This window comes from Lates calcarifer, linkage group LG9, assembly GCF_001640805.2.
Source record: "Lates calcarifer isolate ASB-BC8 linkage group LG9, TLL_Latcal_v3, whole genome shotgun sequence".
Taxonomy (NCBI): Eukaryota; Metazoa; Chordata; class Actinopteri; family Centropomidae; genus Lates; species Lates calcarifer.
Window position 1 is genome coordinate 1,970,127 of NC_066841.1, and position 20,688 is coordinate 1,990,814.

Sequence of the window (20,688 nt, forward strand, 5' to 3'; positions counted from 1 at the left end):
CTTTATTTATTTCTTTTCTTTATTTTTTATTTTAAGTATGATATGTACAGTTAAACAAGGAGTAATTAAAATGTTTTGGGAAATTGGAAATGGGCCTTAAATAGAACCCTGAGGGCCGCCACTAGCTTGAACTATTAAGCAGTTAAGTGGGATTTCTTAAGTATTTATTACAAGTGCTGAAACAATTAGTCGGTTAATTGATTAGTTTATTGACAGATAATTATGGCAACCAAACTGGCTCAGAGAATGTGAAGAGGGAAACCACCAAACAAGTTTAAGTAAGATTTCATGAGAGTAAACATGAAAATATGTCGCTGTGGGAGGGATGGTCCTGTTCTCCCTCTTCCTCCCCCTCTGTTTGCTCTCTCCATTTCTCTGTATTCACTTCAAATGGCCGCTTCAATAAAACATTACCTCGATGTTTCTATTGACGTTCAACAGCCCTTGACTCTTAAAACCTCTGTATAATACATTGATGTGTTTGCAGTGAGTGTTACCAGCTCTTGAGACTCAGCACTTGACTCAACCCTCCATTCAAGTGAACAGAGGAGGGGCTTTAAGGTGGAATAATGCCTCTCAGCTGCCATATTGGATGACTTGACCTCTCGGTCGGCACTGGTTGTGAACGGATGATTGTGTTTTTAAATGTTTCTCAGTAGACGTGGCTAATGTCTGTATCTTTTTTTATAACATGCAGGATAATTTGTACATACAAATTAATCAGTCTTACTGTAACAAACTGACAAAGCTAATGTTAGCTTGCTAATATTAGATTAGACTAAAGAATCCAGTCCTCGTCCAATCCTGGGATTGATTGTGTGAATGGCCCAATCCTGCTGCATTCATGTTGTGTTGGAATTATCAGTTTCTCACTTGTACACTGCAGTAACTCAGTAATAACAAGGAAAAAAACTATGAAATAGGATGTATATTACTTAAAATAAGCACAATTAAACTGCCAACAGAACAGGAAAATTTCACTGGTCAAGATTATTAAAACAAAACATCTGACACTTGGTATTAATTTTACCTAATGCTGCATCCGTGTCATGTTGGAGTTTCCAGTTTCTGAGTTATACACTGCAATAAACAAGGGGAAAAAATTAATTATATGGGAGGAATATTAGTTAAAATAAGATAATTAACTGCCAACAGAACAGGAAAATTTCACTAGTCAAGATTTTCAGAACAAAACTTATTATAAATCATGTTTCCCTCGGTTTTATAGCTTTTTTCATGTTTTTGCAGGAGCTCTATAATTCTGGTAAATTCTAGTTTCAAGTTATAACATCTTATCAAGATAATTAAGGTTGTTACCGTGACTATGAAGCTCTAGTATGGGACATGTATATTTTGTTTATTGTTTATCAAATTAACTGGACTTTGTGGTGAACTGTACTCAGATCAAAACCTCCTAAACACTGTGCTGAAGATACTTTAATTCAACAACAGTATTTATGATGTAACGACAGCTGCTGATAAAAGTAATAATGTCGACTGTGATCGCAGTTTTCATGTTGCACGTATCACACGGAGAGGAAAAAATAGGACGAGAAGTCGAGTGACTGTGTTTTCTGCTGATCTCGTCTGCAGTTAGAGACGCATTTAGCAACACAGTGAAGTCTAACAGAGAGCTGATGAAAGGCAGAGGAACCCTGCCTTATTGATCCCACTGATTCAACCCTTACCTTTACAGAATACCCACCCCTCCTCAAACCAGTAAACCCCTTTTGAATAATATAATTGCGTATTTGATCCTCACTGTAACCTCGACCAGGAGAGGAGGAAAAAAAAATCCTGATTGAATCACTCGAGCGTGCTCTCCTCTCCATTGACGGCAGACTGAGTGTGTGGGTGATTTTGATTGCTTCCTTTTTACACGTAGATGTGTCTGCACTTTTTTTTTTCTTTTGCTAAAAAATAAATAAATAAAAAAAACGCCCTGTCTGGGGTGAAGTTCTGCTGAGCTGCTTTTCATTAAGCTACAGTAAGCAGAAAACAGGAGAGAGACAGAAATGGAGAATTTCACTGGTTAACTTTTTATTTTCTGGCCTATTTCAAACATTTGTCAGTATAATGTCGAAGAAGTGAAAAAGAAAACATCCTTACAGAGCCACAATAATCAGACCACAACTGCCTGCATATACTTTAAATATTCATTCATGTCAATTGCATGGATGAAATTATAAATATCAATCAAGATGCTTCACATATGAGCTAATTACTGTAAATTAGTCCCAGATAATGTCTCAGATGTTTTCAAATAAGCAGCGGTTTGTCCAAATAAAACCATAATGGAACATTTACATAACAGACACCTACATATTTATTAGACGAGTAAAAGCAGCAGTATGAGCGTTAGTTTTTAGTTTTAATATAGTTTTTTCTGAATGTTTCTTAAAGACACTTCCTGGTGTAAATAAAGGTTGATTTCATTCATGGTCACAGACAAAATATTTGGGTTTCAGAGGAGGAAAAAAGGAGGTTTGAAGTGTCAGCAGAATATTTGTGAAGATTAAAAAAGTTGTTATTAACAGTGTGATTAAACAGTCAGTCCACCCGTTGGTCTTTTTGCTCACAGTCAGGTATTTTATCACAAAGATCGTCCAGTAAATAGTCACATCCAAAGTCCAAGATTTGAACAAACAGAAACAAAACTGCGACACAATTTTGGGGCTCGTGTTAACGTCCTCTTAATATAACACCATTAATAATAAACCTTACTTTTCATTTTAGTTGCATACATCTCTTCTCTTAGTATTTCCTCGTCTTTTTTCACACTTTACTTTTTAGTAAAGCTCTTTGTAAGTTGTTTGTATGAAAAGTGACATAAAGTCTGAGCAGCCACTTTAAATCTGGAAATAATGATAAAAATGGGGACGAAGTGAGAGTAAAATAAAGTACAGACATAATATAAGTCTATAAAACTGGCTGAATAAATTCAGACTAATTGTAATTTATGCCACGTACAGAACATATGTCTGTATTATTGTGATTTAAAAGATGAGGCTGATTCTGACGCGATTGTCTTACTCACAGTTTTAATCTCCTAATTTCTCTGGTGGTCGAGATGATTCACACAGCTGTGTGTCTCCTTTTCTCTCAAACAAAAACACACACACACACACACACTCACTAAATATAGTGTATGGATCAATACTGCCACCTGTCAGTGACAAACTGTATTACAACCACAAGGATTAATATTCAGTAACACTTTACAGGAGAAGGATCAAATCTTATATGAAAAACAGTAGGAACATTTATATTTGAGTCATTTATCTATTTATATTATTTGTGCTTTTACCTACAGTGACTTAATTCAAAACAGGTCATGTTTTAATAAAAATACCCCAGATTTCAAAGGTTATTTTCCCCTAAAAACTCCCTAAAAACCAAGCCAACAAGTCGTAGTTTTGTAGATGTTTCTGTTGCAGATTGAAGCTGTTATTAAAACCCACAAAACTTTACCTGAAATTTTTGAGACACTAGAATTGTGTCTAAAATGACGCATAGGACGTGCAGAATATTCCCATTTGAAGAAATGGTGCAGCTATAAAACACGGACCTTCAGTGTAAATTGAAGCTTCATGTTTTAAAGCTACACAGCGGTGAGACAAAACAGCTGTAATCTTTCATTTGCATCTGTCGTCAGGTCGCTAAACGCTGCGATAAGAGGCCAAGAGGAGACAGGAGGAGGGATGTGTGTTGGTGTGTTAGTGTGTGTGTGTTTACAGCGAGGGTAGTTTCCCCTTACATAATAGTTTTGTTACTGAATTGAGTCCTTAACCTGATTTGTATTGATCAGGCTCTGACTCGTGCATACTTAATTCAGAGAGGTAATCAAATCAAATGCACCCAGACCTCCTCCTCCTCCTCCTCCTCCTCACTGCCTGACTGAGATAGAGTAGCAGACACATTAGAGGAGGTGTTAGCATTATTATTATAATCACTGTTGTTGTTGTATATGTTTTATTTGGTCATAAAAATATCAATTAAAGCAGAAATAACACTTTAAATAGACTATACATATCACAGACAGTATACTGTGGTTTTGTGGTTATGTCTCTATGACATAACTGGGTTATTTTGTATACTTCATCAGAAATGTTATTGATGAACAGCTGCTTGCCAGGATCTGAAACACTGTCTTAAATTGACTTTTAATCCAGCTTTTAACATTGCCACTTTTTAGATATTTCTTGCTTTTAAGTCTCTTTTACCTGGATTTAGTAGTTAATTCATCGCACACCTGGATTTTAACTTATAAGAGAAACTATAGCAGTGGCCGAGTGAAACCAGACCTCTGTGTGGGAGATTCTGGCTCATTTAACACCACTCACCTCTCCTTCGGGCTGTTCCGGACGCCTTCTGCTGAGTTCGGATCACCAGGCTCAATCGGCTCCAGAGAGACCGGCGATTTCTGGACTCACTGGCCGGAGAGGCCTCCCATATCCCCGGGAACAACGCCTCCGTGGCCTGGTCGCGTAACTCCTCCCGTAACGTTACTCCACCACCGAGGTCCATAAAACAAAACGAACTGGACCTTATCACGGTCGGTCCAGTTTCCTTCTTAGTCCGCGACTTGGCGCGCTTCAGTTGGCTACTGTCTTTACAAACGTCTCGTACACTGACAATCTAATTTTTTCGAGAAACACCGACAGTTATTCGGAGATAAAAAAGATCCAACCTAGCTAGCTAAGTACAAAGCCACTACATTCAAACACTCTGTACCGTGTCGCTGATTTTCGCGCTCTTTTTTCAAACAAAACACGTACGTAACCAGTCCCACTACAATCGGCGTCCCCAGGGTCCTAGCGCCAGTCATATTAGTTGCTCTCTTGTTTACGTGATCTTTTACATTTGTTATTATATTAGTTGGATTTTATACTATAGTTTGTGTGGTTGCTAGTGACTTTTATTCATCAGAGAGGCTAAAATACATAGACTACACTTTGATAGTTCTAGTTCTATCCTTACTCTTACTTCTACTTTTCTATCTGTCTTTGTTTACTATCTCTGTGTTTTTTTTTAGCACCAATATACAAAGACAAATTCCTCGTATGTGCAAACTTACTTGGCAATAAAGTCTGATTCTGATTCTGATTATTTAATTCCTTTGGGATCAGATCCTTTGGGTCCTGTAAGTGTGGGATGGGGCCTCCATGGATCTGGCTTGCTCTATTGAATCCCAAAGATGCTGGATCTGATTGAGAAATGGGGAGTTTGGAGGCCAGGTCGACGCCTTGGGCTCTTTCTCATGTTCCTTGAGACATTTTTGAGAGGTTTTTGTGGTGTGGTGGGCACATTGTCCTGCTGGGGTAGGACGCTGCCATCAGGGAGTGCCATTGCCGTGTGGGTAGGGGGTGTCTGACAGATGAAAACTATTGTCTTGTATCTCTGTTATCCTCACCCCATGTATGTTGACCATTGGGACATCAACCTTGGCATGGATCAAGACCTGGCATGCTGCACTCACACACTATTAATTTTATGAAGTTGGACAGATCATTACACTTTCCCCTTGTTCAAATGGTAGAAATAAATAGTGACAGCCCTTTAGGCTTCTGATAGATAGACAGGGTGTAATGATAAGAAAATAATAAAATGGAGCTAAAATCAACAACAAAGAGCAACCACACACCAAGACAACCCATCACTGTGCTGCACTTAAACCACTGGTTAAATATCACAGTGAGGCCACAAACCTGCTTCATTCCTCTGCCTTGTGAAGGATTGTTCAGTTGGGGAAAGAGAAAGGTACAATAAATACAGCATGCTGTATAATATATTGTATGGAGACAGACAGACAGACACAGAGACATATACAAACAGATGTTATTACACTCAAAGGGATTTTCTTGGATTAGAGGTTACAGGTGTTATTGGTTAGAGATCAATGAACAAGGATGGAACTGATTACTTTGAGACTTCAGAGCTGTATTTCATACAGTTCTGTTCAAATCAGTGAAATGTCGGAACTGTATTGGTACAGACAGACAGGTTTCAGAGGTACACAAGAATGCAAACATCTGACAAGACCTTGTGTTTGTGTTTCATATATGAGACGCTGCTTAATTCACCAATATTTAACTGTTGTTCAAATATTACAGACACTAACACTTGTGATTTACTCCCTTTTGTTTTCCCTCCGTCTTCACAGCATGCAAACGGAAGGAGCAGGACACAGCGAAGGAGCGCAACAACACACCAAAGAAGTCGCGGCTGGTCTTCACCGACCTGCAGCGGCGCACCCTGCTGGCCATCTTCAAGGAAAACAAACGGCCATCCAAAGAGATGCAGCTCACCATCTCGCAGCAGCTGGGCCTCGAACTCACCACCGTTAGCAACTTCTTCATGAACGCCCGACGTCGGAGCCTGGACAAATGGACAGACGACGGAGCCAGCCCCGGCGGCCAATCTTCAGCGTCCAGCACTTGTACCAAAGCGTGATAATAATAGATGGTGTGGAGGGAGGAGGGGAGGGAAGTGATAGGGAGGGGGGATTCAGGCTGGGGTGGAGATTCGGGGAGGGATGGTGGGGTGTGAGGGCACGAGTTGAGGTTTCGTCCGGTCGAAGCGAGGAGGAAAACCAAACTTTTTACATTTTTTTTGTTTGTTTGTCCGTTTTGCTTTTGTTGAGGGTGACAAACTGAGAGAGGGGCTGCTCACTGCGACGACTTGTTTGTAGCCAAACCGCCTTTTTACAAATTCATCCCAAATCCACAAAGAAGCTGAAGGGTAAACTCATCTTTAAAAACACACAAACCTCACTGGGGGGAAAAAAAGAAACTTTTGAAACATAGACTTTTCACTGCTGATGTCTCCTGTAGGACAATAAGCTGACACACTAGCCCAAATACCAAAGACTAGAAGACGATGTATGTTTTCTATTATGCAATATAAGCTAGGAACCAACCAAACAAGAAACCAATGGAAAGCTTTATGACTGCAGAATGTGTGAGAAACTCTGGGATATGATACATTTTGTGGTACTTTGATCCTTAAATGTCCAAAGACGGCAACAACGCTTCAGTTTGGAGCAGAGTTCTCATTCAGATGTTGGGTTGGAGATTGCAAAGCCAAATTTAAAAGTTGTCTTGGCTGAACTGTATTTTTTTTGGTCAGTTTGTGCAGCCAATGGTGAAGTCAGACTGTGGAGGAAATCCCCTTTTTTTAACCAAACCAAAGACATACAAGGTGACAAAAAGAGATTTTTTGGTAAAGAGAAACTACACCATGATTGAGGATCAAAATTCACTCCTGTCCTTAGAATAGTCTTTTGATGAAATAATCTAAACACATGCATCACTGGCTTGGAAGGACAAGAAAAGCCCATGGTCCTTGTGTGAAGATTGGACTGTTTTGCATAAGAAACTGATCATGTCAGTCCAACAGCTGTTACTTTGGCTCTGCAGTCTCCATCTTTAACTGCTTTACAAACAGTAACTGAAAAATCACAGTCTGTTTTCCCCCTTAGATCAGAATTGAAGAGTTGTCTTCCAAAAATGTTCTTTTTAGAATTTTAAAAAGGAAAAATATATCTGAAATTGATTTATGAAATATATATTATCTAGGTGGATTGTTATTACTTAAGCAAAGACAAAACTTAATCAAAATACTTCAACAAAACAAAGAGATTTCTGTGACTTTATGGACAAATTTTTTTCTTCAATTTTACCAAAGAAAAAGCAACATGTAAATGATTTGACTCTTTAAAGGGGGCACTGAGGATTCGTAAAGTTAGGAAATGGCAAAATATGCAAGCACAAACACACACCTACACACACTCACACACTCATACACAAACATTCACCAGGGCACATGCAACGTTCCTCATAATTTGAGCCGACATGTAGAATTATAAGCTTACTCAGCATACTTAACATTCAGTGGAGTATTAGTGTATTATATATGAATATATGAAACGTATGTGAGCACAATCTTGAAGCACATTTTCTTTGCAATAGAACTGGGGCTCTCTGCCAAGCCGAGTGGTCTTCACATCTTAGAAAAACTCAGGATGCCATTTTTTCTAAATAGTGGCTGAAATCCATTCGGCATCTGTCATCACACACTGTAATGCATGAATGTACACAAACACACACACGTAAACACACTCACATACACTGTTGTTGACAAACAAACATACTTGCTTTACAGAAACGAACACAACTTTAAAGAGTCATTTCCCAAACGTTTTCCAGAATTCCCACCCTGACCGAAACTTTGTCAGCTAAACCAAAGCTAAGCTCCAGTTTACCCCGGCTTCACCCACCCCATTATTTGTGTTACCACGGTAACTCATCCATCAGGGCAGCGCTTTCCATCTAGCATTTTAGCATTAGCACAATCTTTGTTCTCAATTAGAACAAGGACGCTATTTATTTTCATTTCTGGAAACTGGTGCTGTTTGATGACATTTTTTTTAAACAATTTGAGACAAGTCTTTAGTCCAAAATGTGCTAGATTCGAAATCTGAAGGCATGATTTCAATGCACAAAGTTAAAGAGAAAAGCACCAAATGCAGCCTGGATTTACTCAAAAACAAAAGGCTATATCTGTGAATTACCCTTTTCAGATGGGTGTAAAAATCAGGAAATTAATTGAGAAATATGAATGTCTTGGGCATACAACAAACACAACATTCAAAGAAAGTCAGTAATCCCTAACCAAGCATTTGAAAAGGTTCTGCTTCCAACATAATCTTTCAAGATCAACAAAATCTTCCAGAGGCCACGTCCAGAATTTGTGGTTATCCAAAATTGGTTCAGATTTAACCTTTTGGTGTAAATCCAGCTGTAGAACTAAGATGCTTTTTGGAGGACCCCAGCTGCCATCAGAGATCTCCCAAAAACACACAAACCACAAACTCCCATCGCATTCACTGATACAACACAACAGCAGAACCAGTGACCAATCTGAACCTGCGAAGGACGGGCTGTTCAGGCAGATCAGGGCCTTTGTAATAGTTAAAGAGGACAATCTAAAGACGATGCCTGGCAAGTCCGTCTCTTCAGGGTCAGTGGGCTGGAAAACAAGAGGACAGGTCTTAACGCTGCAAAGAAATCATTTTGATCAAGTCTTCAAACTGTGAGACTTTCAGACAAAACTCAAGATGAAACTCAAGATGGAATTTGTTTGCAGCGTGGGAGAGTCAGATGCTTGGTAAAGAGGATGGGCAGCAGACAGACAGGTGGACTCCTGCCTTTGTGTCCTTACCAAGCATCCCTCGCAACCAAACCCCACCCATTGATATTAGTTTGATACGTCACACTGTACAGCCTTTAAACATGATGTAAATACTAATGAACCCAAAAGACCTCAACCGCCACCACCTCCTACTCGGTTTTAACAACCTTTACCATACACAATCGCCTCATCAATCATCATCTCACTCAAGCTATCAAACCAAAAAAAGAAACAAAACCAAAGGAAAGGCGTCAGTCAGCAGCCCCTGCTCCTTAGAAACCCAGGCTGAGTCCCGGCCTGGTTAGAGGCAAGCCAAAGGCTTTAAGAACGATTTAAAATAAAAAAAATGGACACTTGAGACTTTTTCTATTTATTGACAAATCGAAACCAAAGAAAACCTTTTTCTGCACCTAACTGTTCCAACAAACAGAAAAAACGAACTGAAGATGGAAGAGAATTATTACCAAAAAAAAGAAAAAAAAAACAACAAAAAAAAAGAGTGGAGGTGACGATGTCAAGGATGGAGGGTGACGACGATGAGGAGGAGGGAGGATCGAAGGACGGATGACATCATGGGAGTGGAGGAGTAGCTTTGTTCTGCCTGATGTTGCGTCAGGCCATCTTTAAGGGGAAGCAAGTTGGGGACTGAAAAGGGTAAAACCACACGGGAAGGAGGGAAGGAATGGACGGAGGATGTCGTCCGACAATTTTCTTCCCTCCGACCCCCCAAAAAAGGCAGAACATTAATGTGTCTCTCACGGTTGAAGAGTGTCTTTAACGTGTGCCTATGCAGTTTTTCAAAGTAAAAAAAATGGTTAAGAGAACAACAGAAACCTCATCAGCTAACAAACCAAAGATTCACCGTTAACTCCAGTAGCAGCTCTCCTCCCCCCGAAAAGAAAAATCTCAACCTTGGCTAACCAGCATGTTCATACATGATGTGCATCCATGCTGAGAGCGGTGTGCTGTGGGTTTTATTCCACTACATCAGTTTTACATAAAGCTTGCTATGTTAGCATGAAGGGTAAATCAAGCTTGTTTGTTCTTTCAAGCTAGTAGCATTTCTTTCACCCTTTTACCTTTGTTAAAACTGATAAACTCAGCCAGGGTGATGATTGACTGTATCTTTCAGGATAGCTAGTATATTGCTAGGTAGCTTGCTAGCTAGTTAGCTACCTAGCAACTATCTAGCTTAGTTTCCCTGTACACTGCACCACCTTTCAAAGCTAAAATGTCTAAAGCATCTGATATTTTAATGGATTGTTCCTCCAGCATGGCATCAACACATGCAGTCATCCTTCACATTCGCAAACTTAACCACGACCCCACGTTTTCATAAACTTCTGTTGCTCAGAAAGAGTAAAACATTTGTGAGTTTCGTAAAATTGAAAGGTTCTCAGATGGCTGTTGTTGTTTTTTTTTGGCCACAAGTCATTGCCTGCTCCACAGGACAAAGTCTACCTCCAACACTCTCCGGCTGTAGTAACAAAAGCTGCCAGACAACAGTACAGTGACAATACAGTGGTTTATTATTTTTTATCTGCTTCATGTTCATATGGTTTGATGAATTTCAGCCAAAAGCAGCTTGGTGCGTCAACTAGTTGTTGACCATTACCCAGATGCTTCCATCTTCATTTTTGCTTCCACCCACGTTAAGCTTGCTGTTGTCCGGCGAGCTTCCTACTGCGGAGAGAGTGAAAATGTAATGCTATGTGAAACGTACAGTACATACCAAAGATTTTCTGCTGTACAAACAGTAGCACACTGACACCTTTTCTCCATACCCATTCAATAGTGTAGAATGGATCCTGGATCTGTAATCTAGATCAATCAGTTTCTTTTACATCAAATCACTCACTGTGTTGCTTAACTCGCCGTCTCTGAATTTTCTCTTTTCACCCCAAATCTAGTGGAAACCAGCTGAATCAGAGAGACTCTGGATTTGGATTGTTTACCCACTATGTCATTAAAGGTGCTATATGTAAGTTTTGCTATCACCACATAGCCAATGTTAGCATTAACATTAAGTGTTTACTAACCAGTCTACTTGCTAAGAGCTGTCTCCAGTGGTGGAGAGCAACTCCAATGTTTATGCTCTAGTTTGAACACTTCCTTTCTTATACTGTGATTAGCATTCTAACAAGCCAGCCGTGGCCTGGTTGACCTGTCTCATTACTTTCCGATAGCAGCTCACTGTAGCATCTAGACTGCCCTGAAAAAGTAGCACTGCTCAGAGGGTGTTTCTAACCACTTGTATTATAAACAGTGGTCGAAGCTCTTGGCAAGTGACCACCACATTCTCCAGGAAAGAAACAACATTAGATGGCAGAGAAAACTTACAAATAGCTCCTTTAAATATTTAGTTTTACTGGGGTACAAACAATTCCTAGACTGGGGACAATCCAAGTCTGTTCAGTTGAGGCTAACAAAAAGAAGCACTGCTCGTTTGGGTGGAAAAGTTTTGAAAAAAAAAAAAAATCTATCACGACACCACAGTTTGTTATAGTCCACGTTGCCATGCTGGAGGAGGAGCCTCACAGAGAAACTGATGCGATAACTGTCCATAGCTAACAAATCCACATTAGCTTCTTCTTTAGGAGGGAGGAACTACGCTGCTGCTCCATATATACAACAACAATAATGAACCAAAACCAAAAAACACTAAGTCAACACCCGCTGAGAGAAACTGCTAAAATATCGGTCAAATAGCTTTATCCTTAGTTTTCTCTCTCTTTCTGTATGTAAAGCTTCTAGTCCAAAGAAATCTTCCACCCACTTGACCCTCCCATCCTGCTGACCGTGCCCAATGGAGGGGCGTGGCCTTGGGCTCAGTGGGTGGAGGCCATTTTCCATTCCCACTTGCAGTTCTGTCTGTATGCAACACAGGCTAAACCTGCCAAACCAAATAAGAAAAAGAAAAAAAAGGGGGAGGGGGGATATGAAACCAAAAACGGTCCCAAAGAGGTTTTCATTGCTTGTTTGCTTTTGAGTACTTAAAAATTATTTGCCAATACTTATGTGTCAACTAATACTACCACTATGTTCCTTCCTAGGTTTTTGCAATATGTAATTTTTTTATTTAATGTAATTTATGTTTTCTTTTTAATTGTGAGTTAATTTAAGCGAACAAATTTTGTTGCCAAATCTCCCTCTGAACCCTTTCCCTTGATGATGATTAGCTTTGCCAAAGTTTACATTGTATGTTCCCTTTTCTTTCTGTTCAATGATGTATTTATTTATGAGGTGTTTTAGAACACACTAGTTTTGTACCTGATAATAATTTAATGTTATTTAATTAGATGTAATTTTTTTGATGAATATTTATGAGTATTTAAGAATGTTAGTTGCATCAAAGATGCAGTGCTTATGCCAGGCCTTTTAATTTATTCTTAGTTAGCTTTACTTTAAAAAGCAAATGAAATGTTGTGTTATGAATGTTTAGACTTAATGACAGAACAATGTAGGAATGTCAGATTAGAGTTGCGTTACTTCTGAATGTCAACACTTGCTCTCACTCTTTAGCCAATCTAGTTTTTTTGTCCTGGTAATGATTTTTCTTTATTTGAAAATGAAAACAATCTCTTTATGACAAATAATTGCTGACCGAATGATGAGCACTGCATCTGTTTTTCTTTTCCTCCTTGTGATTTTTACGGCTAATGGTTATTTTGTTTTTGTTTTTAATTTTCTTTTTGTTTTTGCATCCTGCTGACCATTGTTGAACAAGCAATGAATTTCAGACTGATGTTCTAGTGACACTTGATCAGGTGAAGTAAGGGCCACACGCTGATATAAACTGACTCACCAAAGATAACTGGAATCCTTGAGAGGCCAATAAACTGTGTGTGTTTACATCCACGCAGCTCGTACCCTGGTTAAGGTCTTACTCGTACATTTACTTACAAAATTACATATGATATACAATGTATATGTGTGTGAAAGCATTTTCTGATCCCCTATTAGAATCAAACTGCATGTCATGTCTCAAACTTAGACATAACTAAATTAAACAACATCAGAAATGCTCTTATAACATCTATGGAATGCTAAAGAGGATGTGGTTAGAGATCATTTTATTTCATGATAAATTAAAAGATAAAAGATGCCTCTAAGGGGGTATGTGCACCAGAAACTTTAAAGAGTAACTTAATGCTAAATTTAAAATTACACGTTCAGTCACTTTATTACATTATCTATTGATCCTGGTTGCATTGTATAGGCCCCATCTCAATTCTCCCAGTTGGACCTACCCTGAGTTTTGGAGTGCCCTTGCCTGGGTAGTGGGCATTCAGAGTTGAAATCTTAACCTAGGAAATGGAACACCACTTGTTACTCATTTTGCAAAGCATTTTGAGAATTTTCTCCTGCCACTCTGAAAATTCTTCGTTGACCCCTACCCCTCAATCCCTAGACGAAATGGGACACCATACCCTACATGGTAACACATAAAACAGAAGGATATGGCCAGGAATTAGGGCCATTGAGTTCATTACAAAACAAGGGTATTTTCTCTTTTCTAATCTAGTATTTCTGTCAGGGTTCAAATTCATTTTTGCATTCAAGCTAAAACAGGACGTAATGCTGCTCTAAAAGTTTCTGGTGCACAATCTGGATAGTTTTCACATTGTACACTCCGTATAACCCAACAAGTTGTTAAGAACGCTTTGATGACCATCTCATAATTACACTGTGATAAAGAGAAAATGCTTGTTTACAATTTTATCTAACTATTAAGTTATTTGGTGGTCTAAACAAAACATACTCTTGTCCTCTTCAAGAGTCTGTAAAAACTGTTTTTTAGATTACCCACATTTTTTTTTCCAAGATTCTCTGCATCAGGATAAGAGCTTATCCAGGTTATCGTAAACATGATGTGATGTTAACACACACCAGCTCTACAATTAAAACACCTGCCCTGTTATCAGGATTTCGGTGACTGCGTGAATGCAAACACACCGACTTGTTTCACTCGTTAGGAAGGAAATCTGAAGAGTCCCTTAAAGCTAGCTGCTTCCAAGACTGACTTTGTGAGTGTGTAAAAAGAAAAAAAAACTTTCTATTTCAGTAGTGAGAACCAGAGAGGCTACCTCACTGACTTTCCATTTGTCCTTTTAATCGTGTTGATGAAACCAAAGAAACCAAAGATTTTTTTCCTCTTCAGTACGGTCTGCGCTCAGCTCCATACTTCTGTGCTTTCGCTTCTTATTGATGATGCCACATTTTCTCCTCTTTTCAGCTGTTTCTTTTTCTCTCTCTCTTTCCCCTATTTCCCTTCTGTCTTTCTTGGCCCTCACGTTTGTCTTTTCTCCTCAAAAAGAATAAGTGTCAAGGGGGAAGAGGCAGGTGTAGGGTGGGGTCAGGTTGGATGCTGAATTATCAGGGAGCACAGGCAGAAAAACACGTAGATAATACTGTAGATACATTGATCTAGAGCGTTTAATCAAGAGTATGGACAATTTGCCTTGAAATAATTAATTTGACCCTGTCACATTGGGCAACAAGTAATAGAGCAGAAGTAATTTTTCACACCCCCAAAGCGCATGAATAAAACTTAAGATTAAAGGCCTTAGTATGCTCCAAAAGAACTATTATATAGTGAAGCATAATAAGACCTTTAGACCAAAATATCCCAAAAAACCTTTTTTGCATTGGAATATTAAAAGCTGCAGATCCATGAAGGTAGCTGGAGTTTAGTGATCCTGACACCAGAAATGGGCTATTTTTATTTCCCATAACATTCCAACGGTAATTGGGTGGCTAGTTGTCACCAACTTTGTGCTGCACAGCAACCAGAATGATGCAAGAATGACGGTGTCTGAGGAACAGGAAACCCTAATGAACTACTTGTGATCCTCATATGTAAAGTCAAATTGAAAGAAGAACCACTGACGCTGCTCAAAGGACGTATTCTAACCTACGGACAAATGGACAAAGTCTTAGTGGTTGGTTCTGCCCTACTTCATCCACAAGACCAAAAACACAAACCTTAAGATAGATAATGACACTAAAATACTCCATCACACTGATCACCTACACCTGGTTGGACAACCAAAGGAACATGAAGGACAAGAACTACATATGGTTGAGGAGTCACATTACCTTAAAATGTAATTGTCTGTATAATCATTTTGATTCAATTAATTAAACAGCAAAATTGTTTTTTCCATAACAGCAGCAATACAGCATCTGGGATCTATACATCCAACTATGCTATTTTGCTTCCCTACATAGAAGCTTTGGGCTTTAAAATCAACCAGGGAAGCCAAATGGTGGAGGAACAAATCTACCGCTTCTTAGAGTAAAGGGGTTTAGCCAGTTTTCAGACTTATGCTGTCACACTTTGCTTTTCCGTAAGCGGGCCGCTTTGAAAACAAAGACGTAGACGATAGCGCTTTTGTTGCAAAGTGTGAGATAACCTTGGATGAGTGCCTTGCTTGAACCAAAGCGAAGTCTAGACCTCTCTGTTGTGCTATAAACTTTCTATTTCCTGTGAAAAATAAAATACCTCAGCGCCGGGGCCGCTGTCACTCAGCTCAAGGGCCTGAGTTTCCTCTCTGCTCTCTGGCGCTTTGCAATGCAATCAACACAAAGGAATCCAGAGTGAATACCAAAGGCTTCCTGTTCTGTTTGACTCCCCTCTTTTACTATCCCCTCTTCTTTCTTTCCCTCTTTTTTTTCTGAGTGGCGTTTCCATTGAAAAGATCTGGGTTTTTCAGAACAGCTTTGTTTTCTTGGCGTCACTATTAAAGCAACAAAATGTAACTTTGCTGAGCAATGGCGCCCTCTGCTGCCACAAGTGATAGTTCATTCTGTTGGGCTCTTAAGTGGTTGTCATGTACAGAAAACAAAGACAGTTTTACAACATATAAATTTGTGAACCCAGCTTTGGTGGAAACGCAGCTTGTTCCCTTTTACTGCCCTCTTCTTCTTCTCTTTCCTCAAATGGTTGCAAAGCTTTAAATGGTGAAAAAAACATGGAGACAAACTTGTGAGCCTTGTGCGCAGACCGTGCTCTCTTTACCGAACTGTTGCAGATATACCTCATAGACACTAGTGGTAGGATGATGTTATAATAGTGTATGTCATAAATTATTCACTTGCTCTTCTTCCTTTTTTTTTTTTTTTGGTTTGTTTTTTTGGTAACTGTAACTTAAAAATGAAACCGATGTGGGGAAAAAAGCTTTATACATTTTTAAGTTGGTTTTTTTTGTAATAGTTAAAAAGGTGCGCTAAAACCAAAAATGAAAAATGCTTGTCTTCTTCTATGCTCTATTTCTTATTAATGTATTACTGTTTTCTCTCGGTCCCATCTGCCGAGGACTGAGGGATTCATGATTTAAAATCTTATTTTTGCTTTTCAAGGGGTCACTGTGCCCTCTTGTGGATATTTTTGGGATTGGGAACATTGTTGGAACGTTGCCAGAATTTACTTGTTTCAGCCCAGAATAATACCGGCTTCTTTGATCCATCGATTTTGTTTTAAGTCCAACCACATTTCAATCGATTTTTATGCATCATTTTTAAAAAACCCTTCCTTTGGTGTCCTTTCTCTCCTGTGTTTAATTTCCTAGCATCACAGTTACATTACCATTACAGCAGTGCTATAGCCCAGATTTTATGCATGAGTATATTTACAATTAGCTAGCTGTGTAATGCATTGTGATTCTTATTATTAACCTTATTATTAGTACCCACTCATTTCATTTCAGATACTGTAAGCTACACCACAAAACTTTGTGTTGTATCTTGCATTAGTATGACCTTTGACCTGTTGATATAAAACCCATTAACTTACCAGGACGTTTTCCACAGAGTTGACGTTTGCAAAAAAAAAAAAACACTTCAGTGAATTTGGACTTTTGGAATTTCGACACGATGCACAGGACAGGTTTGACTGTATTAACAGGCGCTCGACTGCCACCTTGTGGTATTTTATTTTTGCACATTCAATCAGCAAGGTTCACTCCTGTATATACCATCTCCCAAACCTGAAAATCCCAAACAGAAACATTTTCGAGGCATTTTTGTTTATCGGACATTTTACTGTCCAAACAAAAAGATACACAAAGTCCTTACTCTGAATTAGAGGAACTGTAGGTGAAGGAAAGGGTAGCTGATTCCAGTCTATGTTGGACATATAAATTATACTCCAAGGGTTTAATCATATTATTGTGCTCAAAAGTAGAACATTTTAGCCACTAGGGGGCATAAAACAATACCTATCTTTGAACAACACAAGAGTGAGAGAACAAATGGGCTAATGAACAAAACCGAAGTAAAGATGAAATAACAAACAAATGTTTTTCTTATCTGGATTCACGTTACCTCAGCATCCAACCAAAAGAACAGAGAAAAATCACAAATAACCCTCAGAAACTGTACAAACTCGTGTATCGGTGTTCACAAGTTTTTGACCAAAGGCCAAAAGAAGTATTTCAGTATTTTGTGTTTGCATTAGTTCATGCAGTGTTAGTTAAAGGAAGAATGTCTTCCATCCCTGATTAGCTTCAGAGCATCAAACACAAACATCTGCAGCACAGATCGCAGAAAAGATATTTTTCATTTTTAGGTAGTTTTCTAGTACAAATAATGCGCTAAATGCTGAAAAATTATTTGCAGCTTTGGGACGACACAACATTTTCTAAAAATAATTTAAAATAAATTTTAAAGTGCTTCCAGATTATTGTAGCCTAATGTCTAAATGTAAGTGTAATTCAGATAATCATCAGTCATGCTTCAACATGCTGAAGAACCCTGAAGCCCTGTAAAAAGATTTTTATTTTTACTTCTGTGTGCAAGTGAACAACTTTTGCAAAAGTATCATTTGAATCTTTCAGGACCTTATGAGCTGATTAAATCAGTCAGAAACAAAAACAGTTTGGATTAGAACATCAGCAGCAACAACAGTGAGGGGTCAAAGGTCAAAGTGGCAGATTCATGATGTCAGTTTTTGAATAAAATCACAATCAGTCGGCATTTTAATTCACTGCAGGCATCTAAAGGCTTCACAGCAGGCTGCCAACTCTAATTAAAGAATTTTCTCCCCAAAACATAAATTTTGACCAAATTATCCAAAATCAAAATCACACACTCTCCCACCAAAATCTCATCTACCCCCCAAACAATAATTATTTCCTTTCTGTTTTCTGCTTTGTTCGTTTTTTTTTTTTGTTTGTTTTTTTTTTAAAAAACATTTTCTTGTCATACAGTAATCAAAAATCAAATTATGCATTTTTATTTTTTACTTTTGGTTGGAACAGAAAAAGAGAAGTGACTGAAATCTTGTGGTGTGGAATAAAACGATGATCAAACATGAAGGAGATATTTGGAGAATTAATGTTGTTCCACTCTATGTATAAAAGAAGAAAAAAAATCAATAAAGAAATCACAATGGTCTTATCCATGTACAGCTGATCCTCCTGTTATTGTTTTCTTTACTCCAAAAATAACTGCAGGTTCATATATTTGCTACACGATTTTATATTGTGGGGTTTTAATTGATTTTTGATGGAATTTACAAATTCACTCTGGGGATGATATAAATTATTGCTCCAACTTCGCATGTTTTACTATTTATACATTACATGGCTAATGTTGGTTGCTGCCATGTTTGTTTACCACCTCCTGACCACTTTGCGACATGTCCATTTATTCTTGGCTTTTCCTTGTTTCTTTCCCCGCAGAGATGAATAAAGTTCCTATATGAAAGTTTTTGCTCTCGCTACATAGCCAGCATTAGAATTCACAACTTGCACAAGAAAACTACATTTGGCAGCAAATAAAAGAAATGATAGAAGCAAAACAAGAGTTAAAGTATAACTGATATTTTTAACCTGGACCTTATTTTCTACACCATGTTTTTTGGTGTAGATGGTTTTTAGGGACAAAAATCTTTGGAATCAGTGCAGCACCAGACTCCATTGACAAAAACAGTAATTTTACCGAGCAGAACACAGGAGCTGCTGAAATACCACTGCCTCCATCTGTTAGTGTGTTTGTGTTTTGTGTGACTTTAAGTGGTGAAAAACATATTCATATCCTTTCTCTTAAGTAAAAGTACTACATAATAACACAAACTAACTAACAGATGGAGGCAGTGGTATTACAGCAGCTGCTGTTTTCTGCTCGGTAAAATCCCTACTTTTGTGAATGGAGTCTGGTAGTGATATATAGTTATGTTTCTGGTTAAACAAATAGGATCTTACTCTTTAACTGAAAGATATATCTCTGTAGGAATTCTATCTATAATGTGTACAAAGAAATGAAGTTTGATGCTGAACTCGTACCATTTCTTTTAGACTATCAGGTAAACAGCTGTTGATGCTAACGTTAGCTACATAGCTACCGCAAAAACTTATGGCTCCTTTAGCAGCATGTGATCCACACTTTCTTTTCTAAGTCACGTCTGCCTTTCCTGTCACCTGCTCATTTTCCCTCCAGTCTTTTTACCCACTCCATCCATCAATCCATCTATTTCTTCGTCTCTGTCTTTAATGACTCTATCGCCTCCTTTGTCTTTTTCTACATCTCTTGTCCCTTCACTCTTTTCTTCCCTCCATGTCACTCTTCTCATTCTCTACTCCGTTTTCTCTCTGAGTAATCATCCCAGCGTCCATCTCCTCTCATCAATCCACCTCGTCACTTCTCCCCCTCCTCCTCCTCGTTCTCGTCCTCTCCCCTTTTAATCACTCCATCCCATCTTCCTGCTACCTCTTCCTCTATCTGTTGCCAAGGAAACAGAGGTCCATTCTGTAGCTGTTAATCTGGTGACATTGTCTTTCTATTACCTGCGGGTCAGACGCCTGATAAGGAGGACAAAGCGTGGGAAACCAGAGAATGACTGATTTTAAATGTTTGTAAAAAGGGTCATTAACATTAACATTAACCTGCAGTGACAGGACAAGCCTGCGGGGAAAATGTTTACTGTGGTAAGCACACATTATTCTCCCTGCTACGAATAAATCTGCACAGATTTAAACATGTTTTTTGACACCATCAGACAAGAGCTGATTCAACCCTGCAGGCTGTTGTGTTTGTATCACTGCTGCCTTCATATTAACCCGTTCGGAGCCCAGTTATGTTCCAAAAAAGATGTTATAATGGTGGATTTCTGACTGTAGAGTGGTGCAGGAATGAGTCCTAAAACCAGGAAGTAAGTTAGCATGTTAGCGCTTCCTGTTCCCTCGTCCCAGAGTCAATGTGTTTTTGGTTAAATGTCTGAAATAAGGTCTGTGGTTTTAACACAAGCTGTGTAGTTGGTTTATTGCCTAATATTAGCTTTTTACCTCTGGAGATTGGATTTAGGGTTTCATGCTGAACAAAACATTTAAGTATCATAAACTTTTGTTGGTCACAGAGTTTATTTTCTGCAGTAATCCAGAGGCCAATGAAAAAACCCCCTTGGCTTTTTGTTGAGGGATCCAGAGTGATGCTAACCTCCGGGCTACAAAAATACGTCACCCCTGCACCACCATTCCAATGGACGGATCTGTTTGA

General features: G+C 38.7%; 1 protein-coding gene across 1 annotated transcript in view; it reads left to right on the forward strand.

Moving 5' to 3' along the window:
- LOC108901166 (one cut domain family member 2-like) overlaps positions 1-18,604 on the forward strand; it is a 44,359-nt gene extending 25,755 nt beyond the window's left edge. Inside the window, exon 2 of the mRNA XM_051072761.1 lies at positions 6,164-18,604. Within this exon, the coding sequence (XP_050928718.1) occupies positions 6,164-6,453 (290 nt within the window). The 3' untranslated portion in view covers positions 6,454-18,604. The remainder of the gene's footprint in view (positions 1-6,163) is intronic.
- The last annotated feature ends 2,084 nt before the right edge of the window (positions 18,605-20,688 follow it).